Source organism: Pristis pectinata, chromosome 10 (genome assembly GCF_009764475.1).
Source record: "Pristis pectinata isolate sPriPec2 chromosome 10, sPriPec2.1.pri, whole genome shotgun sequence".
Classification (NCBI taxonomy): domain Eukaryota; kingdom Metazoa; phylum Chordata; class Chondrichthyes; order Rhinopristiformes; family Pristidae; genus Pristis; species Pristis pectinata.
In genome coordinates, this window is record NC_067414.1 from 87,863,002 (window position 1) to 87,882,761 (window position 19,760).

Below are 19,760 nucleotides of genomic sequence, written 5' to 3' on the forward strand. Positions count from 1 at the left end.
TCAAGGAATTATGGATCTGTATTCCCAGGTCCCTTTTTTCTACCACACTCTTCAGAGCCCTACCATTCACTGTATAAGTCTTATCCTGGTTTGTCCTCCCAAAGTGCATCACCTCACACTTGTCTGCATTAAATTCCATCTGCCATTTTTCAGCCCATTTTCCGAGCTAGTCAAGATCACGCTGCAAACTTTGGTAGCCTTCCTTGCTGTCCACTACGCCCCCAATCTTGGTGTCAGCCACAAATTTGCTGATCTAGTTTACGACATTATCATCTAAATCATTAATATAGATGATAAACAACAGCAGACTCAGCACCAATCCACTAGACACAGGCCTCCAGTCACAGAGGTAACCATTTTCTACCACCCTCTGGCTTCTCCCGCAAAGCCAATGTTAAATCCAGTTGACTACTTCATCTTGAATGCCAAGCAACTTCAGGACCAGCTTCCCATGTGGGATTTGTCAAAGGCCTTGCTAAAGTCCATGTAGACAACGTCCACTGCCTTTCCCTCATCGACCTTCTTGGTAACCTCCTTGAAAAACTCTACAAGATTGGTTAGACATGGCCTACCACACACAAAGCCATGTTGACTATCCCTAATCAGGCCCTGTCTATCCAAGTACTTATATATCCTGTCCCTTAGAATACCTTTCAATAATTTACGTCAGGCTCACCAGACTATAATTTCCCACTTTATTCTTAGAGCCTTTCTTGAACATCAGAATAACATTAGCTATCCTCCAGTCCTCCAGTACCTCACCCATGGCTAAAGACATTTTAAGTATCTTTGTCAGGGCCCCTGCAATTTCTGTGTTAGTCATAGTAAAGCTACAGACCTATTTTGCAAAGGATTAGTATATAAATAAGTCTATAAATATCATCAGTGCTGGAGACGTTGGACTGGGAGAGGACGCTGCTTAGCCTTTGGGTGATTTTGAAGAATTTTGCAGAGAGAGTGTTAGTATTATAAAACCATAGAACCATACAGCACAAAACAGGCCCTTCGACCCACCACGTTGTGCAGTCCATCAAACCACCCTCACACTATCTAACCCTTTCCTCCCGCATATCCCTCTATCTCACATTCCTCCATATGCCTATCCAACAAACTCTTGAACCTGTCCAATGAATCTGCCTCCACCACCACCCCAGGCTGTGCATTCTATGCACCAACCACTCCCTGGGTGAAAAACCTCCCCCTGACATCTCCCCTGAACCTCCCACCCATAACCTTAAAGCCATGCCCTCTTGTCTTGAGCATTGGTGCCCTTGGAAGGAGGCGCTGACTGTCTACTCTATCTATTCCTCTCAATATTTTATATACCTCTATCATGTCTCCTCTCATCCTCCTCCTTTCCAGTGAATAAAGCCCTAGCACCTTAAGCCTCTCCTCATATTCCATACGCTCTAATCCAGGCAGCATCCTGGTAAATCTCCTCTGCACCCTCTCCAACGCCTCCACATCCTTCCTATAATGCGGCGACCAGAACTGAACACAGTAAGTGTGGTCTAACTAGAGTTTTGTAAAGCTGCATCATCACTTCGCGGCTCTTAAACTCAATCCCACGACTTATGAAAGCTAACATCCCATAGGCCTTCTTAACTGCTCTATCCACCTGTGAGGCAACTTTCAGTGAACTGTGAATATGAACCCCCAGATCCCTCTGCTCCTCCACACTGCCAAGTACCTTGCCATTTACCTTGTACTCTGCCCTGGAGTTTGTCCTTCCAAAGTGTACCACCTCACACTTATCTCTCCACTTTCTTGAGGTGCCTGCTGTTTGCAGTCCAAGTATCAGAAGCAGATAAATAATTTTTTTTCAAATGGAAATCTGAAGTAACAAGAAAAATGCTGGAACCACTCAACAGGTCAGGCAGCATCTGGGGAAAGAGAGACAGAGTTAAAGATTCAGGTCAAAGACCTTTCGTCAGAGCTCTGCTTCTCGATGGGCTGGTTCCAGCATTTGAAAAACACTATGATGCTGAAGGGACTCAGCAGGCCAGGCAGCGTCTGTGGAGAACGGATTCTCCACGGCATTCTCCACAGATGCTGCCTGGCCTGTTGAGTTCCTCCAGCATCATATTGTCTTTCATCTAGATTCCAGCATCTGCAGTCCCTTGTTTCTGTTTCCAGCATTTTCTGCTTTGACCTTAGCCTGCCAGTAACTTAAAAAAAGCAATGTCTGTTAGAGTCATTATAGAACATAGAACAATTACAGCACAATTCAGACCCTTCGGCTCACAAAGCTGTGCCGAACATGTCCCTACCCTAGAAATTACTAGGCTTACCCATAGCCCTCTATTTTACTCAGCTCCATATACCGATCTAACAGTCTCTTGAAAGACCCTATCGTATCAGCCTCCACCACCATTTCCGGCAGCCCATTCCACGCACTCACCACTCTCTGAGTAAAAAACTTACCCCTGACATCTCCTCTATATCCACTCCCCAGCACCTTAAACCTCTGTCCTCTTGTGACCACCAATTCAGCCCTGGGGAAAAGCCTCTGACTATCTACCCTATCAATACCTCTCATCCTCTTATACACCTCAATCAGGTCCCCCCTCATCCTCCGTCTCTCCAAGGAGAAAAGGCCGAGTTCCCTCAACCTGCTTTCATAAGGCACGCTCCGCATTCCAGGCAGCATCCTTGTAAATCTCCTGTGCAACCTCTCTATGACTTCCACATCTTTCCTGTAGTGAGGCGACCAGAACAGAGCACAATACTCCAAGTTACAGAACAATGCCATCTGGTTCATCAAATGCATTTCAGCTATCTGTGGAGCAATCCAATTATTTCTATTCTCCTGCTATATCTCAGTAGCCCTCCAAGGTTTATTTTCCTCATACCTATCCTATTTCTTCTTGAAATTATTGATTGTCTCCACACTCATCACCCTTGTTGGCAACAAGTTCCAGGTAATTACCACTTACTGCATGAAAAAAAGTTCTTGCCTTTATCTGTTGCCCAAGTCCTTTAATCTTTGTCCCCTGGTCCTTGTATCATCAGCTAATGGGAACAGCTTTTCCTTGTCTGCCTTATCTAAACCTGTCATAATCTCGTACAGCCCCATCAAATCTCTTCTCAATATCCTTTCCTCCAAGGACAGCAACACCAGCTTTTCCAACCTAATGTTGAAGCTAAAATCCCTCATCCCCAGAATTTTTCTGATAAATTGGCACTGCACTCAGAATCAGAGTCAGAATCAGGTTTATTGTCACCGACATATGTCGTGAAATTTGTTTTGCGGCAGCAGTGCAGTGCAAGGCATAAAAATAACTATAATTTACAAAAATAAATGAATAGTGCAAAAGAGGAAGAACGAGGTAGTGTTCATGGGTTCATGGACCGTTCAGAAATCTGATGGCGGAGGAGAAGAAGCTGTTTCTGAAATGCTGAGTGTGGGTCTTCAGGCTCCAGTACCTCCTCCACGATGGTGGTAACGTGAAGAGGGCATGTCCCGGATGGTGAGGATCCTTAATGATGGATGTTGTCTTCTTTATAAAGGGTCGAAGTCAAAGTTGAGTTTATTGTCATATGCATAAGTACATGTACGCACATTTGCAATGCAAAACTTACTTGCAGCAGCAACACAGGCACATAGCATCAGATACACAACATTCACAAGAAAAGCATAATTTAAACATAATTTATGCACAATTTTTACAAGAAATAACACAATTTAAAACAAAATTAAGTTCATGGTAGTGCAAAGTGGTCATAGTGTTGCTATACTGAGGTCATGATCAGAGTTGTGCAGGTTGGTTCAAGAACCGAATGGTTGAACCCAGTGGTGTGGGATTTCATCTTCTGTTCCTCCTGCCCAATTGTACCTGTGAGAAGATGGCATGGCCTGGATGGTGGGGATCTTTGATGGTAGATGTTGCCTTCTTGAGGCAGCGCCTCATGGAGATACTACCAATGTGGGGAGAGATGTACCCACGATGTATTGGGCAGAGTCGACTACTCTCTGCAGCTTCTTACATTCCTGCGCATTCAAATTGCCATCATATTTCAGTTCCTGCCTAATGACTATTATGGAGACATGGTTGCAGGGTGACAAGGACTGGGTACTTAATATTCCAGGTTATGCGATGTTCCAAAAGAACAAGCCAAAGAGGAAAGGAGATGGGGTAGTGTTGTTAATCAAGGAAGATACCAGAGTGCTGTTGACATGTAGGCAGTAGATAGTAATGTAGAACTGGTAATATTATGTATAGTAATGTGTAGATTATCAATTATAGATCGTAATGTAGAATAGAACAGAAAAAACAAAGTCCATTTTAGTGCAAAGTGGTCATAGTGTTGCTAAACTGTAGTGATTGGGATTTTGCCAGTCGGTTCAAGAACCAAATGGTTGAAGGGAAGTAGCTGTTCTTGAACCTGGTGGTGTGGGACTTCAGGCTTCTGTACCTCCTGCCTGATGATAGCTGCAAGAAGGTGGTATGGCCTGGATGGTGGGGATGTTTAATGATGGATGTTGCCTTCTTGAGGCAGTGCCTCCTGTAGATACCACCGATGTTGGGAAGGGATATGCCCGTGATATATTGAGCTGAGTCCACTGCTCTCTGCAGCTTCTTATGTTTCAACATAGCTTCCCTGCTCTTGTACTCAGTACTTCAATATATGAAACCCCGGGAATGTATGTACATTGCTAGGTACTCTATGAACATATCCAGCCACCTTCAAAGGTTTATGCTTATGGGCCCTCTCTGTTCCTACACATACTTTAGAACTGTGCCATTGTCTATATTGCCTGCCCTCATCTCTTCTACCAAAATGTGTCATTCACACTTCTCTGTCTTGAATTCCCTGTTCTATTAATCTACCTATTTCTTCTCACAGAGGTTGGTGAATCTCTGGAACTCTCTACCATGATCATATCAAATGGCGGAGCAGGCTTGAAGGGCCTGATGGCCCTACTCCTGCTCCCATTTTCTTGTGTCTCAGAGGGTTATGGAAGCTGGATCACTGGAAGTATTTAAAGGGGTGATGTGCCATGCTGGTGGATCTACTGTACAATCGTGTACTTCCTGTAGCTTGGCAACCAGGCATTGAAAGTACTGAAGAAGGAAGTAGCACCACACAAGATAGGAACAAATCAAGAAGGATAATGAGGAATACAAAGTTAGGTTTAGAATGCATGTTTATAAACATACAACAGGTGGTAGGATAAGATTGGTGAAAATGCAACCACAGGCAGCTTTGTGGGAAAACGATTTAGAGGTAATAATAGAAAACATGGCTTCAAAGTTTGGAATTCCCTGTAACTAAGGGCAGCACAGTGATACAGCTAGTAGAGCTGCTGTATCACAGTGCCACAGACTTGGTTCAGTCCTGACCTCTCGCGCTGTCTGTGTGGAGTTTGCATGTTCTTCACTGTAACCGCATGGGTTTCCTCTGGGTGCTCTCGTTTCCTCCCACACCCCAAAACATGTGGATTGGTACATAAATTGGCCACTGTAAATAGCATCTCATATGCAGGTGAGTGGTAAAATCTGGGGGGAGTTGATGAGAATGTGGGGAAAATAGAAAATGGGATTAATGTAGTATTTGTGTAAATGAGTGTTTGATGATCTGTGCGGATTCAATGGGCTGAAGGGCCTGTTTCCATGCTTTATCTCTCTGTGACTCTATATCTCAGTTCAATCACAAGATAACTCCGTTCTCTCAAGACTTGGGGAAAAACGTGGGGGAGGTGCTTTTTTCAAAAGGAATCTGCTTCAAACCATGAGCATTGCACATTGACTAGTCACATTCTCGGTTACAATGCAATGCTTTGATGTCCCGAAGGATGAAAGGAAGTTAGTGCATAGTTAAGGAGCCACATCAGGCGAATCACCAGCCGAGCTATGTGGTTAGGAGCAGGAACTGACCAAACGCAAGACACTTCCCAACAACAAGGGAAGGTGAACAGAGGATGACTCAGCCTAAGCTGTTCCTGTAAATGTTTCCCGACAACGAGTTCATAGAATCATAGAAGCATAGAACAGTACAGCACAATATAGGCCCTTCGGCCCACAATATTGTGCCGACCTTTAAACCTCGCCTAAGACTATCTAACCCCTTCCTCCTATATATCCCTCTATTTTAAATTCCTCCATATGCTTATCTAGCAATGTCTTGAATTTGACCAATGTACCTACCTCCACCACTACCCCAGGCAGCGCATTCCATGCCCTAACCACTCTCTGGGTAAAAAACCTTCCTCTGATATCTCCCTTGATCTTCCCACCCATTAATTTAAAGCCATGCCCTCTTGTATTGAGCATTGGTGCCCTGGAAAAGAGGTACTGGCTGTCTACTCTATCTATTCCTTTCAATATTTTGTACAACTCTATCATGTCTCCTCTCATCCTCCTTCTCTCCAAAGAGTAAAGCCCTAGCTCCCTTAAAGAGGATCATAGGAAATCTAGAAGAGGATAAAGTCTTTTTCCCCTAATCTTTCCTAAATTTCCTCCTGGATTCTCAGATAGATTGACCTACTTTCAGAATCAGAATCAGGTTTATTATCACTGACATATGTCATGAAATTTGTTGTTTTGCAGCAGCAATACAGTGTAGGACGTAAGAATTACTACAAGTTACAAATAAATCAATAGATAAACTAAATAGTGCGAGAATAGTTCTTGGGTACATCTCAGTTATCATTTGATGGCAATTAGAGCCATACAAATTTAAAGCACGGTTCCAGGGTGAGAATTGGCTTGGTGGAAGGGTGGTAGTGGGATGTTGTTTTTTCAGATTGGAGGCCTATGATCAGTGGTGTGCCACTGGGATTGGTACTGGGTCCACAGTTGTTTGTCACCTATATTAACAATTTGGATGAGAACGTCGGTGGCATGGTTAGTAAGTTTGTAGATGACACCAAAATTGGTGGTATACTGGACAGTGAAGCAGTTGTCTGAAGTTGTCTCAGGACTGCCACAGGGTCTCTACGCAAAATGTTGACCATCTCTTTGCCTCCACAGATGCTGCCTGATCCACTGAGTTCCTCCAGCAGTTTGGTTTTTGCTCAAGGCATTTGAATGTTCAATCACTTCAGAATAGCCATGATGAAATTCTGTACCAGGAGAAATATCTAGCAATCCTGTTTTGAATAAACTCAATGACAGAGTCTCCAGAGTAGCAAATTCCAAAGATTCGCCATCCTCTGAATGAAGAAATTTCTCATCTCCAGATGACCTGCCCCTGACATTGAGACTGACCCCTTGTTCCAGGATCCAGGGGAAACACCCTTCCCACATCTATCTTGTCGAGCCCTGTAAATATTTGAGGTGATTAAGTGTAGTGGTTAGCATAACGATTTACAGCGCCAGTGACCCAGTTTCAACTCCGGCCACTGTCTGTAAGGATTTTGTACGTTCTCCCCGTGACTGCATGGGTTTCCTCCGGGTGCTCCAGTTTCCTCCCACATTCCAAAGATGTGCAGGTTAGGAAGTTGTGGGCATGCTATGTTGGCGCCGGAAGTGTGGCGACACTTGTGGGCTGCCTCCAGAACACTATATTCAAAAGATGCATTTCACTGTGTGTTTCGATGTACCTGTCACTAATAAAGAAATCAAATCAAATCAAATCAAATCCATGTACGGCTATCTACCTGCTCAGGTGGACATAGAAGATTGAGTTGCACAAAATCAATTGAGAAAGTATATGATATCCTCTCCAGGCCAGTGGATCAGGAGGTTTCGGCTTTAGGACATTTCTTAGATGTCAGTGATCTGCCTTTCACAAGCACACTTGAAAACACAGAATAATAGGAGCTCGTGAAGGCCATTCAGCCCTTTGAGTGTATTCTACCCTTCAAAGCATTGTTGGCTGATCCTCTATTTCAATACCATATTCCTGCCCTGTCCCCATGCCTTTTGACCCCTTTTGTGCCTAAAAAATTATGTATCTCTTTCTTAAATATATTCAGTGACTTGGCTTCTGTATTAGAGAACTTCAGGGTTAACCACCCACTGAGTGAATACATGTCTCCTCTTCACAGTCCTGAATGACGTATTTTGTATCCTGAGACTTGGCCACTGGTTTTAAGCCAACCTCCTTCCCTTGCCCCATTCTACTCCAATCCAAGGGAAATATTCTCTTCACATCAGGCCTCATTAGCCCCGCCAGCATTTTGTATGCGCCAATGAGATCTCCTCTCATTCTTCTGAATACTAGTAAATACAGGCTTAGCCAACCCAATCTCTCCCCATACAACAGTCCTGCCATTCAAGGAATCAGTTGAGTGAATCTTTGTTGCACTCTCTCTGGGGTAAGTTTATCTCTTCTTGGGTAAGGAGATCAAAACTGCACATTATATTCCAGGTATGATCTCACCAAGGCCCTGTATAATTACTGTAAGAGATTCTTGGCCTATATTCAAAATCTCTTACATTGAATGCCTTCTTAACAGCTTATGTGGAGTTTAATCAACTCCCTTCTGAAAGTCCAAATACACCCACTGGTCCCCCCTTTTCTATTCTACATTTGCATCCTTAATAAGCTCCAGCAGATTTGTCAAAAATGATTTCCCTTTCATAAACCCATGTCTATCTAATCCAACTGATAGTTTCAGAAACAACAGAGGTTCTTCACCACTGAAATCCCAATGGTCAGTAGCAAGCTGGAAGTATTTTCAGGAATGGGAGCAGAGAAAGATCACTGGCGTTTTGGGGACTTTTCCAGCTTGGATGTGGAATGATTCCTTACTTCCCAATCCTGTATTCCTTGGATCAGCTGAAACCCAGGTCTCTTTTAACGTAGGAAGCACATTCAAAACTTCTTTGCATCTGTTTTTCCCACAAGGGTGGCCTGACTGATTGAGCTTTCCGTTCTCACTCGGGGGCTAGAGGTTTATTATGGGACTTTCCTATGCTGTGTGTCCCTGAAGACTGCAAAAGACTAAACAATTCTTTTGTGCCTCCTCGAGTTTCACCTGCTTGGGCAGTAAGGAGCTGAGTCATACAACCAGGGAAAGTCCCTCTTTTCATTCTTGGCCAATTCTGAATCTCAAGCAAGGTACTTGCATGGGCCAAGTGCCACCCCTGGGATGAGGAAGACAAACGCAACCGATGTTCCTGCCAAATCCAAGACAATCAATATATGATTTTTTATTAAATGGGACTCTGCAATTTTTACAAGGTTTGGGGAACTGTGTTCCATAGCTCATTGTCCTGAGTTGGCTGATTAAGTTAAATTCCAGTGATATTTTGTTGGGTTATGGGATCCACCCTTTGTTTACTATGAATGTATCAAATCACATGTCGTGGAAACCATGCTTTTCAAAGAGACAATGCTGGAAATGCTCGGCAGGTCAGGCAGCATCTGTGAAAATTGAAACAGAGTTAACATTTCACGTCAATGACCTATGGCAACTGTGGGTTCAACTGCTGAACCCCATGTCATGGAATTCCCAGCCTAAAGCTCCTTTTCCTTTTTAAAGACATTACATGATTTTTGACCCATCTTTTGCTCCTCTACGTTAACAAATCTTTACATAACTTAGTGTCAGAGTTGTTTGACAGTGCTCCTATGATGTACCTTGGGGCATCTTAAGACTTTAATGTTACAACAAAAGACAAAATGCTGTTTTGAGCTGGCATGGTTTGCTGTTGTATGTGTGTACAATGACTTTATTAGTATTAGAAGCAGGTTCGTTTCATTATTAAGCAGAATAGTTATGGTTAACTGAATAGAACAGACCTTAATATTTGTATCTATAGGTTGGTAGCTACATTATGGCAGGAGGGGGAGTGGTGGCAGAGAAAAGTATTTTGGTTTAAAATAAACGTATTGCTTAATATTATATGGAATTTTAAATCAATTATTACAGCCAGGTAGAAATTGCATCACTTCCCTATAATTATGTTAAAAAGCTTTGTAGGCTTAGCAATGTTTGCGCAAAGATTGGGGACTTCAGTTGTGAGGCACATGGAACAGTGTTGCAGGGTGTCCTTCTATGAGGCAGCATTGAGACTAACATTGTTGGTTTCAACACAGTGTTCCCTATGGACGTGTTGCCACTCATCACCACTGCTGACATTTTAACAGGGCAAGTGGGCTCACAATGCAAGCAACACTCTTCCACCTACTGAGAAGTGTTGCTACTGAATGAATAGATGTTGTAAAGATGGGAAGGGGAATAATGATAAAGTTCTCCCAGGGGATCAGAAGGCCATGAACAGGCTAGTGAAGAACAGTTCTTTGCACAAGAGACCTCTGGAGACTCTGCAGGACTACAGCCAGATGCTTTGAGCAGGAATAAAAAGTTTAAAAAACTACAAAAAAAACTGAAACTCTGGAATAAAATCATAAAATGCTGGAAACACTCAGCAGGTTAGGCGGCATCTGTGGAAGTAGAAACATTTAGCATTTCAGTTCAAGGACCTTTTGTCAGAACCGAGAATATTGGTAGATTAATTAGCCACTGTAACTCGCCCCTAGCATGTAGGTCAGTGGTAGAATCTGGGGGGATATCTCTGGGATTGCGAGGAGAATAAAGTGGAATTAGTGTAGGATTAGTATACATGGGTGCTTGATGGTCAGTGCGGAGTCATGGGCGGGTAAAGGACCTGTTTCTGTGCTGTATGACCCTGTGGGAAGTAGAGAAGAGAATTCGACACTTCTTGACACTGATGAAGGGTCATTGACTTGAAACGTTAACTGTTCCTCTTTCCACAGATGCTGCCTGATCTGCTGAGTGTTTTGGGCTTTTTCTGCTTTTGCTTCGGGCTGGGAAGTCTGTAAAAGGACTAAATGCAGCCTGTCTGCAATGCAGATAAATGCCTCTGCTTGTTTTATCAGCTCCTGTTGGCTAAAGGAAAGTTATCCCCCCTTGAATGTGGAGTTTTGTTTACCTCTGTACTGCAGCAGTGAGCGGCAAATTGTGACGTGTGGCAGAGGTCAGTATCAATGTCCTGGAATGACCCCAAGGCCAGGACACCAAGGCTGACCATGATCTTGACCTTCATGGTGAAACATTCCAGCACACGCGTGAGGTTGCAGGACATCACAGACTGCAGTAAAAACAAACAATGCAGTTTGAGTGTTGGTCTTTAAATAGTGTGTTTCCAGGGAAAACTGGGCAGTAAAGCCTGGTTGTCCTGTGCGTACTGTTGTTTTCCTATTTGGAGAGATTGACTGAAGACAGATTTTGAGTATTGCACCACAGTTGTCAACAAAGGAGAGAATCTTATGCCTATGACAAATGAACACCTCACTGATAAATCTGGAGTTGTTTATCCAAAAACCTAGAATCAGAAAATACATGACTCAGAATGAGGCTATTTGTCCCATCTTCTCTACACCAGTCACAGAGCGATACAGCACAGAAAGAGACCCTTTGGCCCAACTGGTCCATGCCGACCAAGATGCCTACTTGAGCTAGTCCTATTTAGCTGCATTTGGCCCATATCCCTCAACCCTTTCCTATCCATGTGCCTGTCTAAATTGCCTTTTAATTGTAATCGTACCCGCCTCTACCACTTCCTTTGGCAGCTTGTTCCAATACCCACTACCCTCTGGGTGAAAAAGTTGCCCCTCAGGTCCCTTTTAAATCCTTCCCCTCTCACCTTACACCTATGCCCTCTAGTTTTAGACTCCCCAACCCTGGGAAAAGACTGTGAACATGCACCCTATCAATGCCCCTCATGATTTGATACACCTCTATAAGGACACTCCTCAGCCTTCTATGCTTCAGGGAAAAATGCCCCAGCCTATCCAGTCTTTGCTTGTCACGCAAACCTTACAGTCCCAGTAACAGTTAACAGAAGGAAACCTAGCATAATCCCAGCTTCCGGCACTTGATCCATATCCCCGCAGATCACAACTGCTGAAACATCCAAGTTTTTATAAAGTGCTGAAGGTTTCTGCATTGATCATCTTTTCAAGTGGTGAATTCCAGACCCGCTGCTATGGTCCAAGTGAGGGAAACCTTTCTTCATCTTCCTTTTAATCCTTCTACAAGTGCTTTAAACTTATGCCCCCTGATCTGCCCCTTCTGTTTGGGTTCTGCTCTTGCTAAATACGATAAGATTTCTGTATTAGTCACATGTATATCGAAACACACAGTGAAATGCATCTTTGCGCAGAATGTTCTGGGGGCAGCCCGCAAGTGTTGCCACGCATCCGGCGCCAACATTAGCATGCCCACAGCTGCTAATCAGTACGTCTTTGGAATGTGGGAGGAAACCAGAGCACCCGGAGGAAACCCATGAGAGTGGTGGGTGCGTGGGACGCACTGCCAGCAGAGGTTGTGGGACTGGATACATTGGGGATGCTTAAGACACTCTTAGATAGCCACATGAATGATAGAAAAATGGAGATAGATCTTAGAGCAGGATAAAATGTCAGCACTACATTGTGGGCTGAAGGGCCTGTACTGTGCTGTAATGTTCTATATTCTATGTTCTATTTGGGTCTCAAGTTCCTGCCGGAGCGAACCACACACACAGGTCTTCTGTTTAGCCCTGCTTCATGTTAAGGTTATTTTATTTCCCCCAGAAGAGATAATTTAACTTAATTTGCAAGTAAATGTTGGCATTTCATCCACAGGTGGTTGTCCGTGAACTTTTAGCTCAGTACGCAAGACAATATGAAGAAAGACCCGCTATTGGATTGCTGAGAAACTGGATTGCAGCCACAACCGACAGCTTAAGGACCAGGTACCGTTCTATTTAATTACAGGAAGGGAAAGGGATTCATCTTATTTTCATTAGATTTCTACTTAAATTGGGAAGGGTCTATTTCAATCAGTATCCAGCTGAACATCCTCCAAATGTTCTTCATGCATAATTGAATTTTTGAGGAGTAACAAGGAGTGTCAATGACCACAGCACATCTAGTGTTATCTGCTTGGACTTTGACAAGGTGTTTGACAAGCTCCCACAGGCAGACTGATTAAAAGGTAAAAGCCTGCAGGATCTAATAGTAGTGACTGAGTGCAAGGCCACTTCCTTCAAATGACAGGCAAGGAGACTGCAGGTGCTGGAATCTGGAACAAAAAGCAGAACAGTGGAAGAACTCACCTTTTGCCTCCACAGATGCTGTTTGACCCGCTGAGTTATTCCAACATTCTGCTTCTATGCTTTACATGATATATGTCAATGATTTGGACAAATGTAGGGACCATAATTAAGAGGTTTGTAGACGGGCACCAAAATTGACAGTGTGGTAACTAGCAAAGAAGAAAGTTGCATGCTGCAAGAGATTGGTCAGGTGGGCAGATAGAATTCAGTCCAGAGAAGTGTGAGGTAGCATAATTTGAGAGGGCAAACAATCTAATAGAGTACCTGACAAATAAGATAAGATAAGATATCTTTATTAGTCACATGTACATTGAAACACACAGTGAAATACATCTTTTGCATAGAGTGTTCTGGGGGGCAGCCCACAAGTGTTGCCACGCTTCCGGCGCCAACATAGCATGCCCACAACTTCCTAACCCGTACGCCTTTGGAATGTGGGAGGGAACTGGAGCACCCGGCGGAAACCCACACAGTCACGGGGAGAACATACAAACTCCTTACAGACAGCAGCCGGAATAGAACCCAGGTCGCTGGTGCTGTAATAGCGTTACGCTAACCGCTACACTACCACGCCTGCCATTACACCACCGTGCCTGACGATACTGAATAGTGTAGAGGAACAAAAAGATCTTGCTCCAGAAAGAGTGCTTGTCCACAAACCTCTGATGAGAGTAGAAGGAGATAATGTGATTAAAGAGGCATACGTAAAATTACCTTCATTGACTAAGGTTTAAAGCAAGGAGATTATGCTAAAAATGTATCAGACACTATTTAGACCACAGCTAAGTACTGAGATGTGATAATACTAGAGAAGCTTCCAAGATTTACAAGGAGGGATTGGCTGGGCTAAGGTTGGAACACTGAAGGAATATTTAATCCAAATATAAAATTATGAGCAGCCTAAGAACATAGAAGTTGAACTAGGAGTAAGCTATTCATTCCCTGGTGCTTGCTCCGCCATTCAATAAATTCATGGGTGATCTTTTTACTCAAGTTTTGCTTTCCAACACTAATTCCTTGATTCCTTTAATAATCAAAAACCCGCTGAAATACTCAGCGTTTGAACCTCCCACTCTTGGGTCGAGAATTCCAAAAGCTTACAACCCACTCAGTGAAGGAATTTCTTTTCACGTCAGTCCTGAGTGACAGATTCCTTCAGTTATGACTGTGACCCCAGTTCTAGCTACCACTGCCAGGGAGAACTTCTACCCCATGCCTGGCCTTTCAACCGCCCTACAGAATTTTGCCTGTTTCGTTGAGGTCAGATGAAGCAGGGAGGCCCTTGACAGAGACATCAGTAACCAGCAGGCATGGATTTAAGGTGACTGGTCAAAGGATTAGAGAGGAGCTGAAGGAAAATAATTTTCATCCAATGCTGGGAGACTGAAGGAGAGGTGGAGGCAGAAACCCTCAACTCATCTAAAAAGTACCTGGATATGTACAAAATGCTGTAACTCCTTAAGCTCTGCACCAAGATCTGGCATTTAGGAAGAACTCTCAAGATTCCAGACAACTCTTCTGTCTTGCCTGGCGCAGTCATGATGGCCCAAATAAGATATGATATCTTTATTAGTCACATGTACATCAAAACACACAGTGAACTGCATCTTTTGCGTAGAGTGTTCTGGGGGCAGCCCGCAAGTGTCGCCACGCTTCCGGCGCCAGCGTAGCACACCCACAACTTCCTAACCCGTACGCCTTTGGAATGTGGGAGGAAACCGGAGCACCCGGAGGAAACCCACGCAGACACGGGGAGAACGTACAAACTCCTTACTGACAGCGGTGGGAATTGAACCCGGGTTGCTGGCGCTGTAATAGCGTTACGCTAACCGCTTCGCTACCATGCCTGCCCTAAAAAATAGGGCATAAATAATAGCCTTTTCCAGTGCCATAAAGTATCTATGATTCTACACGCAAATCTTAAGCAAGAGAGGAGTCAGTGATTGAACCGAGGGTACCGCGTAACTATTTCCCATTCTGTCCTCAACTAACAGTCACATGTTCAAAATAGTTATTTGACTTGAGGCGCAAGAGACTTAAGATACTGGAATCTGGAATCCGAAGCAAAAGATCCTTTGGTTCACCTTTCCTATCCCATTCCCCACCTGGCTCCATCTGCCCATCATCCTCCCCAGCCCCTGCTTCATCTGGTTCCACCTATCGCCTACCACACCTACCAGCTTCTGCCTCACTCCTCCCTCTCACTTCTACATACTGGCTATCTTCCCTCCACACTCCCAGAGAAATGTTTTCGTTTTTGTCCACCTTGTAGGCGGTGAACATTGCTGGTGGGGGCCAGCATTTATTGCCCACCCCCAGATGCCCTACAGAAGATGATGGTGAGTTGCTGCAGTCCTTTTGGTGAGGGTGCCCTCACCATGCTGTTGAGTGGGAAGGACTTAGACCCCTAGGCTAGGAAGGACCAGCGATATATAATTCCGAGTCGGGGTGGTCTGCCACTTGGTGGGGAACCTGCAGGCAGTGCTGCCCTTGCCCTTCTTGGTGGAAGAGGTTATGGGTTCAGGAGGTGCTGTCGGGGTAGTGTGGGTGAGTAACTGCAGTACATTTTGTAGAAGGCACGCACTGAAGCCACGTTGCACAAGTAGTGAAGAGAATGAATGTTCTGTGATTTTGGATTGCTGGCAGTCAAGGAGGCTGCTTTATCCCATGTGCTGTCAAGCTTCTTGAGGATTGTTGGAGATGTGTTAAACAACTGCTCAGGTGAACGTGTTGCTCCCCCCCCCCCCCCCACTCCAAGCACTGTTCATCTTCCCATATTTTCTTACAACAGGGAAGGAGGCCACTTGGCCTGTCTAGTCTATGCTGACTCTCAGAGCACTCCCATCATTCCCATTCCCCCATGTATCGCTATTACAGCACCAGCGACCTGGGTTCAATTCCGACCGCTATCTGTAAGGAGTTTGTACATTCTCCCCGTGTGTCTGCGTGGGTTTCCTCCAGGTGTTCCAGTTTCCTCCCACATTCCAAAGACATACTGGTTAGGAAGTTGTGGGCATGCTATGCTGGCACCAGAAGCGTGGCGACACTTGCGGGCTGCCCCAGAACACTCTACACAAAAGATGCATTTCACTGTTTGTTTTGATGTACGTGTGACTAATAAAGATATCTTATCTTATCTCCTACCACCCACCTGCACTAAGGGCAATTTACAGTGGCCAACTAATTTACCAGCACATCTTTGGGTTATAGGAGAAAATCGGAGCACACATAGTATACCAATATGGTTACAGGGGTACTTGCTAAAACTCTAAAGACAACACTGTTGGTCAGGACTGAACCCAGAAGGCTGGAGCTCTAAGTCAACAACACTATCTGCTGCGCCACTGTGCTTTATGGTGCAATGCTAAGGAGCAATTAGTCTTTTTGAACTAAGGGAGTTGTACAATATTAGTGAACTACTTATGGAGCTACTTCTCACTTTTGAGGTGTGGGGCAGGCTTTTACAGTCAGGTCCAGGAGATAGGAAACACTTCCCAACACTGAAGTCAATTCTGGTAAAACTTTTTGAAGTTGGTTTGCTGGAATTCTGTTTGCTGCTTGTCGGGAACTTTTCAAATGTGTGTTTACCAGCAGACAAGTCCATCTAAATGAGGATGTATGGATGCATAACAAGAAACGTGGGTAATGATAGGAGCCAGACGGAAATACTGCAACATTTGTGCTTTCGGGCAACATCACCACAAAAGATCAAAGGATGAGGATTATCTTTGAAGCCTTGGTGACACACAAGACTTGGAAGGAGCTCATTTTCCATAGAATCTTATTCACATTAAAACCAAATCTAAATGTGCTCTGAGTTAGTGCCGGGGTGGGGGGGGTGCAGGAGGTCTTCTGTACTTCATGGATTCTTCACTCCCACCCTGACATCTTCAGTGACAGATTATCATTTGGCCACTGCAGCCAAAGCTTTATATTTGTGCTTCCATGCTTTTGTCAGCGGCAGGCTAGATTGTTCCCAGTGACTGAACTCCCTCATTCTATCCTCGGTCATCTAAAACTGTGGCCCATTTCCTTGTCCATCAGCACATCACGGAAACCAGCCTCCCCTCCATGGACTCCGTCTACACTTCTCGCTGCCTCAGTAAAGCAGCCAACATAATCAAAGACCCTACCCAGCCCGGACATTCTCTCTTCTCCTCTCTCCCATCAGGCAGAAGATACAAAAGCCTGAGGGCACGTACCACCGGGGTCAAGGACAGCTTCTATCCCACTGTGATAAGACTATTAAACGGTCCCCTAGTACGATAAGATGGATTCTTGACCTTCCGATCCTCCCCGGTCCTATTTTTGCCCCCTTTCCCTCAACACTGCCCCCAGCCCCCCTTCACCCATCTTCACCCCCTATCCCTCCTGGTTCCATCCACCCACTATACACCCCAGTTCACCCACAGGTCTCCCCTCCCCCATTTAGTTCTGGTTCCATCTGCCATGCACCTCTCCCCTAATGGTTCCCATTCTCACCTCCTTTACTCATCAGATCAGATATCTTTATTAGTCACACGTACATCGAAACACACAGCGAAATGCATTTTTGCGTGGTGTTCTGGGGGCAGCCCACAAGTGTCGCCCCACTTCCAGCGCCAACATAGCATGCCCACAACTTCCTAACCTGCACGTCTTTGGAATGTGGGGGGAAACTGGAGCACCCGGAGGAAACCCACGCAGTCACGGGGAGATCGTACAAACTCCTTACAGACAGCGACCAGAATTGAACCCAGGTCGCTGGCACTGTAACCGCTACACTACCGTGCCTGCCCATCAGAGTCCAGCACTGGGAAGCCCTTTGTGTTCCTGCTTATCTTCCTCCAGCAACTGTCTCCACCTTCACCCTCCCCTTCCCCCACTTTTCTCCATCTGCCTCTCAACACCTTTCTCCTTCCATCTCTTTGTCAGGAGAGTCTAGGATCTGTGGGCACAGCCTCAGAATAAAGGGATATCCCTTTAAAACTGAGATGAGGAGGAATTTCTTCAGCCAGTGGATGGTGAAGCTGTGGAACTTGTTGCCACAGACGGCTGTGGAGGCCAAGTCATTGGGTGTAGTTGGGGCAGAGATTGATAAATTCTTGATTGTTTAGAGGGTTAAAGGTTATGGACAGAGGCAGGAGATGGGGTTGAAGAAAAAATCAGCCATGATCAAATGGCAGAGCAAACTTGATGGGCCAATGGCCTAATTCTGCTCCTATGTCTTATAATCTTATGGTCCACTGAGTTTTGTTGGACTCCCTGTGTTCCTTTGCCATGTAGAAACCCACAGAAAGAAGTAGACATGACCACGGAATCACAGAGTATAAAGAAAGCCATTTGGCCCATCAACTGTGTGCTGGTTCTCCTCCATCCAGTTAGACCCATTCCCCTGCATTTTCCCTGTTGCCCTACAGATTTCTCCCCTTCTGTTTTTATCCAGAGGACTTTTGATGGTTGCATTTGATGGTTGCAATCTGCTTTCACTACCCATTCAGACAGCACACGCCATAGCAACTCATTCAAAAGAAGAGTACTCCTTCCACCCTCTTGATTTTACCTCACTAAAACCAATCTCCTTAAATCAGTGAAATAATCATACACCGATAAGAGTTTCCACTTTGAAGGGTTAAGGATATAGGGAGGCCAGATCTCTCACCATCAGCTGGATGTGCATTAAACAGTAACTGCAGTACTCCCACATTCACAGCAGAGAGCTGGCTGTGCCTGTTATAAAAAGGAATGGTCTATCTTAATGTCTGACAAAACTGATTTTTAAAAGAGATGTATGAGGCACATTAAGAGACAGGCATGTTAGATGTGTTGCTTTACAATCATTTGGTGTCTCATTGGTAGTTTGATTATGTTGGGCCCCTCCCACCCTGGACATTCTCTCTTCTCCCCCCTCTCATCAGGCTGAAGATACAAAAGCCTGAAAGCATGCACCACCAGGCTCAAGGACAGCTTCTATCCCACTGTAATAAGACTATTGAACAGATCTCTAGTACAATGCACTCTGTACTACCTCAATGCACTGTGTAATGAATCGATCTGTACGAATGGTATGCAAGACAAGTTTTTCACTGTACAAGTGACAATAATAAACCAATACCAATAAGACAGACTCTTGACCTCACAATATATGTTGTCATGGTCTTGCATCTTATTGTCTGCCTGCACTGCACTTTCTCTGTAACTGTAACGCAATATTCTACATTCTGTCAATGCACTATGTGATGAAGTGGTCTGTATGGAAGGCATGCAAAACAAAGTTTTTCACTACACCTCGGTACATGTGACAATAATAAACCAATTTACCAACTTAATCCAATGTTCCATACACATGGCTCATTTTAAGTGTGCAGACCTCTGTGTTCCCTTCCTGAAATTAGACTTTGTGAGAACAGTTCAGTAGTTGACCACTTGTGATGTAGTCACCAGTGTCCTACATGTAGCAGTGTTACATAAGAGCATACGAAACAGAAGCAGAAGTAGGCTGTTTAATCCCTCACATTTGCTGCTCTTTTTCCTCAGTGCCACTTTACTGAAATAATGGCAATACCCCTTCTTCACCTTACAACAGGGAGTACATTTCAAAACTGTTTCACTTAGGACCTTAGGACATCCCAGGATAGTGAAAGATGCTTAAACATGCAGTTCTTTCTTTCTTTAAAGCTCTTAATCTTGTATCCAAGACCACTTGTTCTTGACCCTTCAACAACTGTATTCATTTGTTGAGGTGTTACTCCATACTCAGGAGCA

The 19,760-nt window shown here is 44.5% G+C and overlaps 1 protein-coding gene across 1 annotated transcript in view; it reads left to right on the plus strand.

The window, feature by feature from the left end:
- acoxl (acyl-CoA oxidase-like) overlaps window positions 1-19,760 on the plus strand; it is a 331,885-nt gene that overhangs the window by 254,485 nt on the left and 57,640 nt on the right. Inside the window, 1 exon segment of the mRNA XM_052024328.1 lies at window positions 12,544-12,653. Within this exon segment, the coding sequence (XP_051880288.1) occupies window positions 12,544-12,653 (110 nt within the window).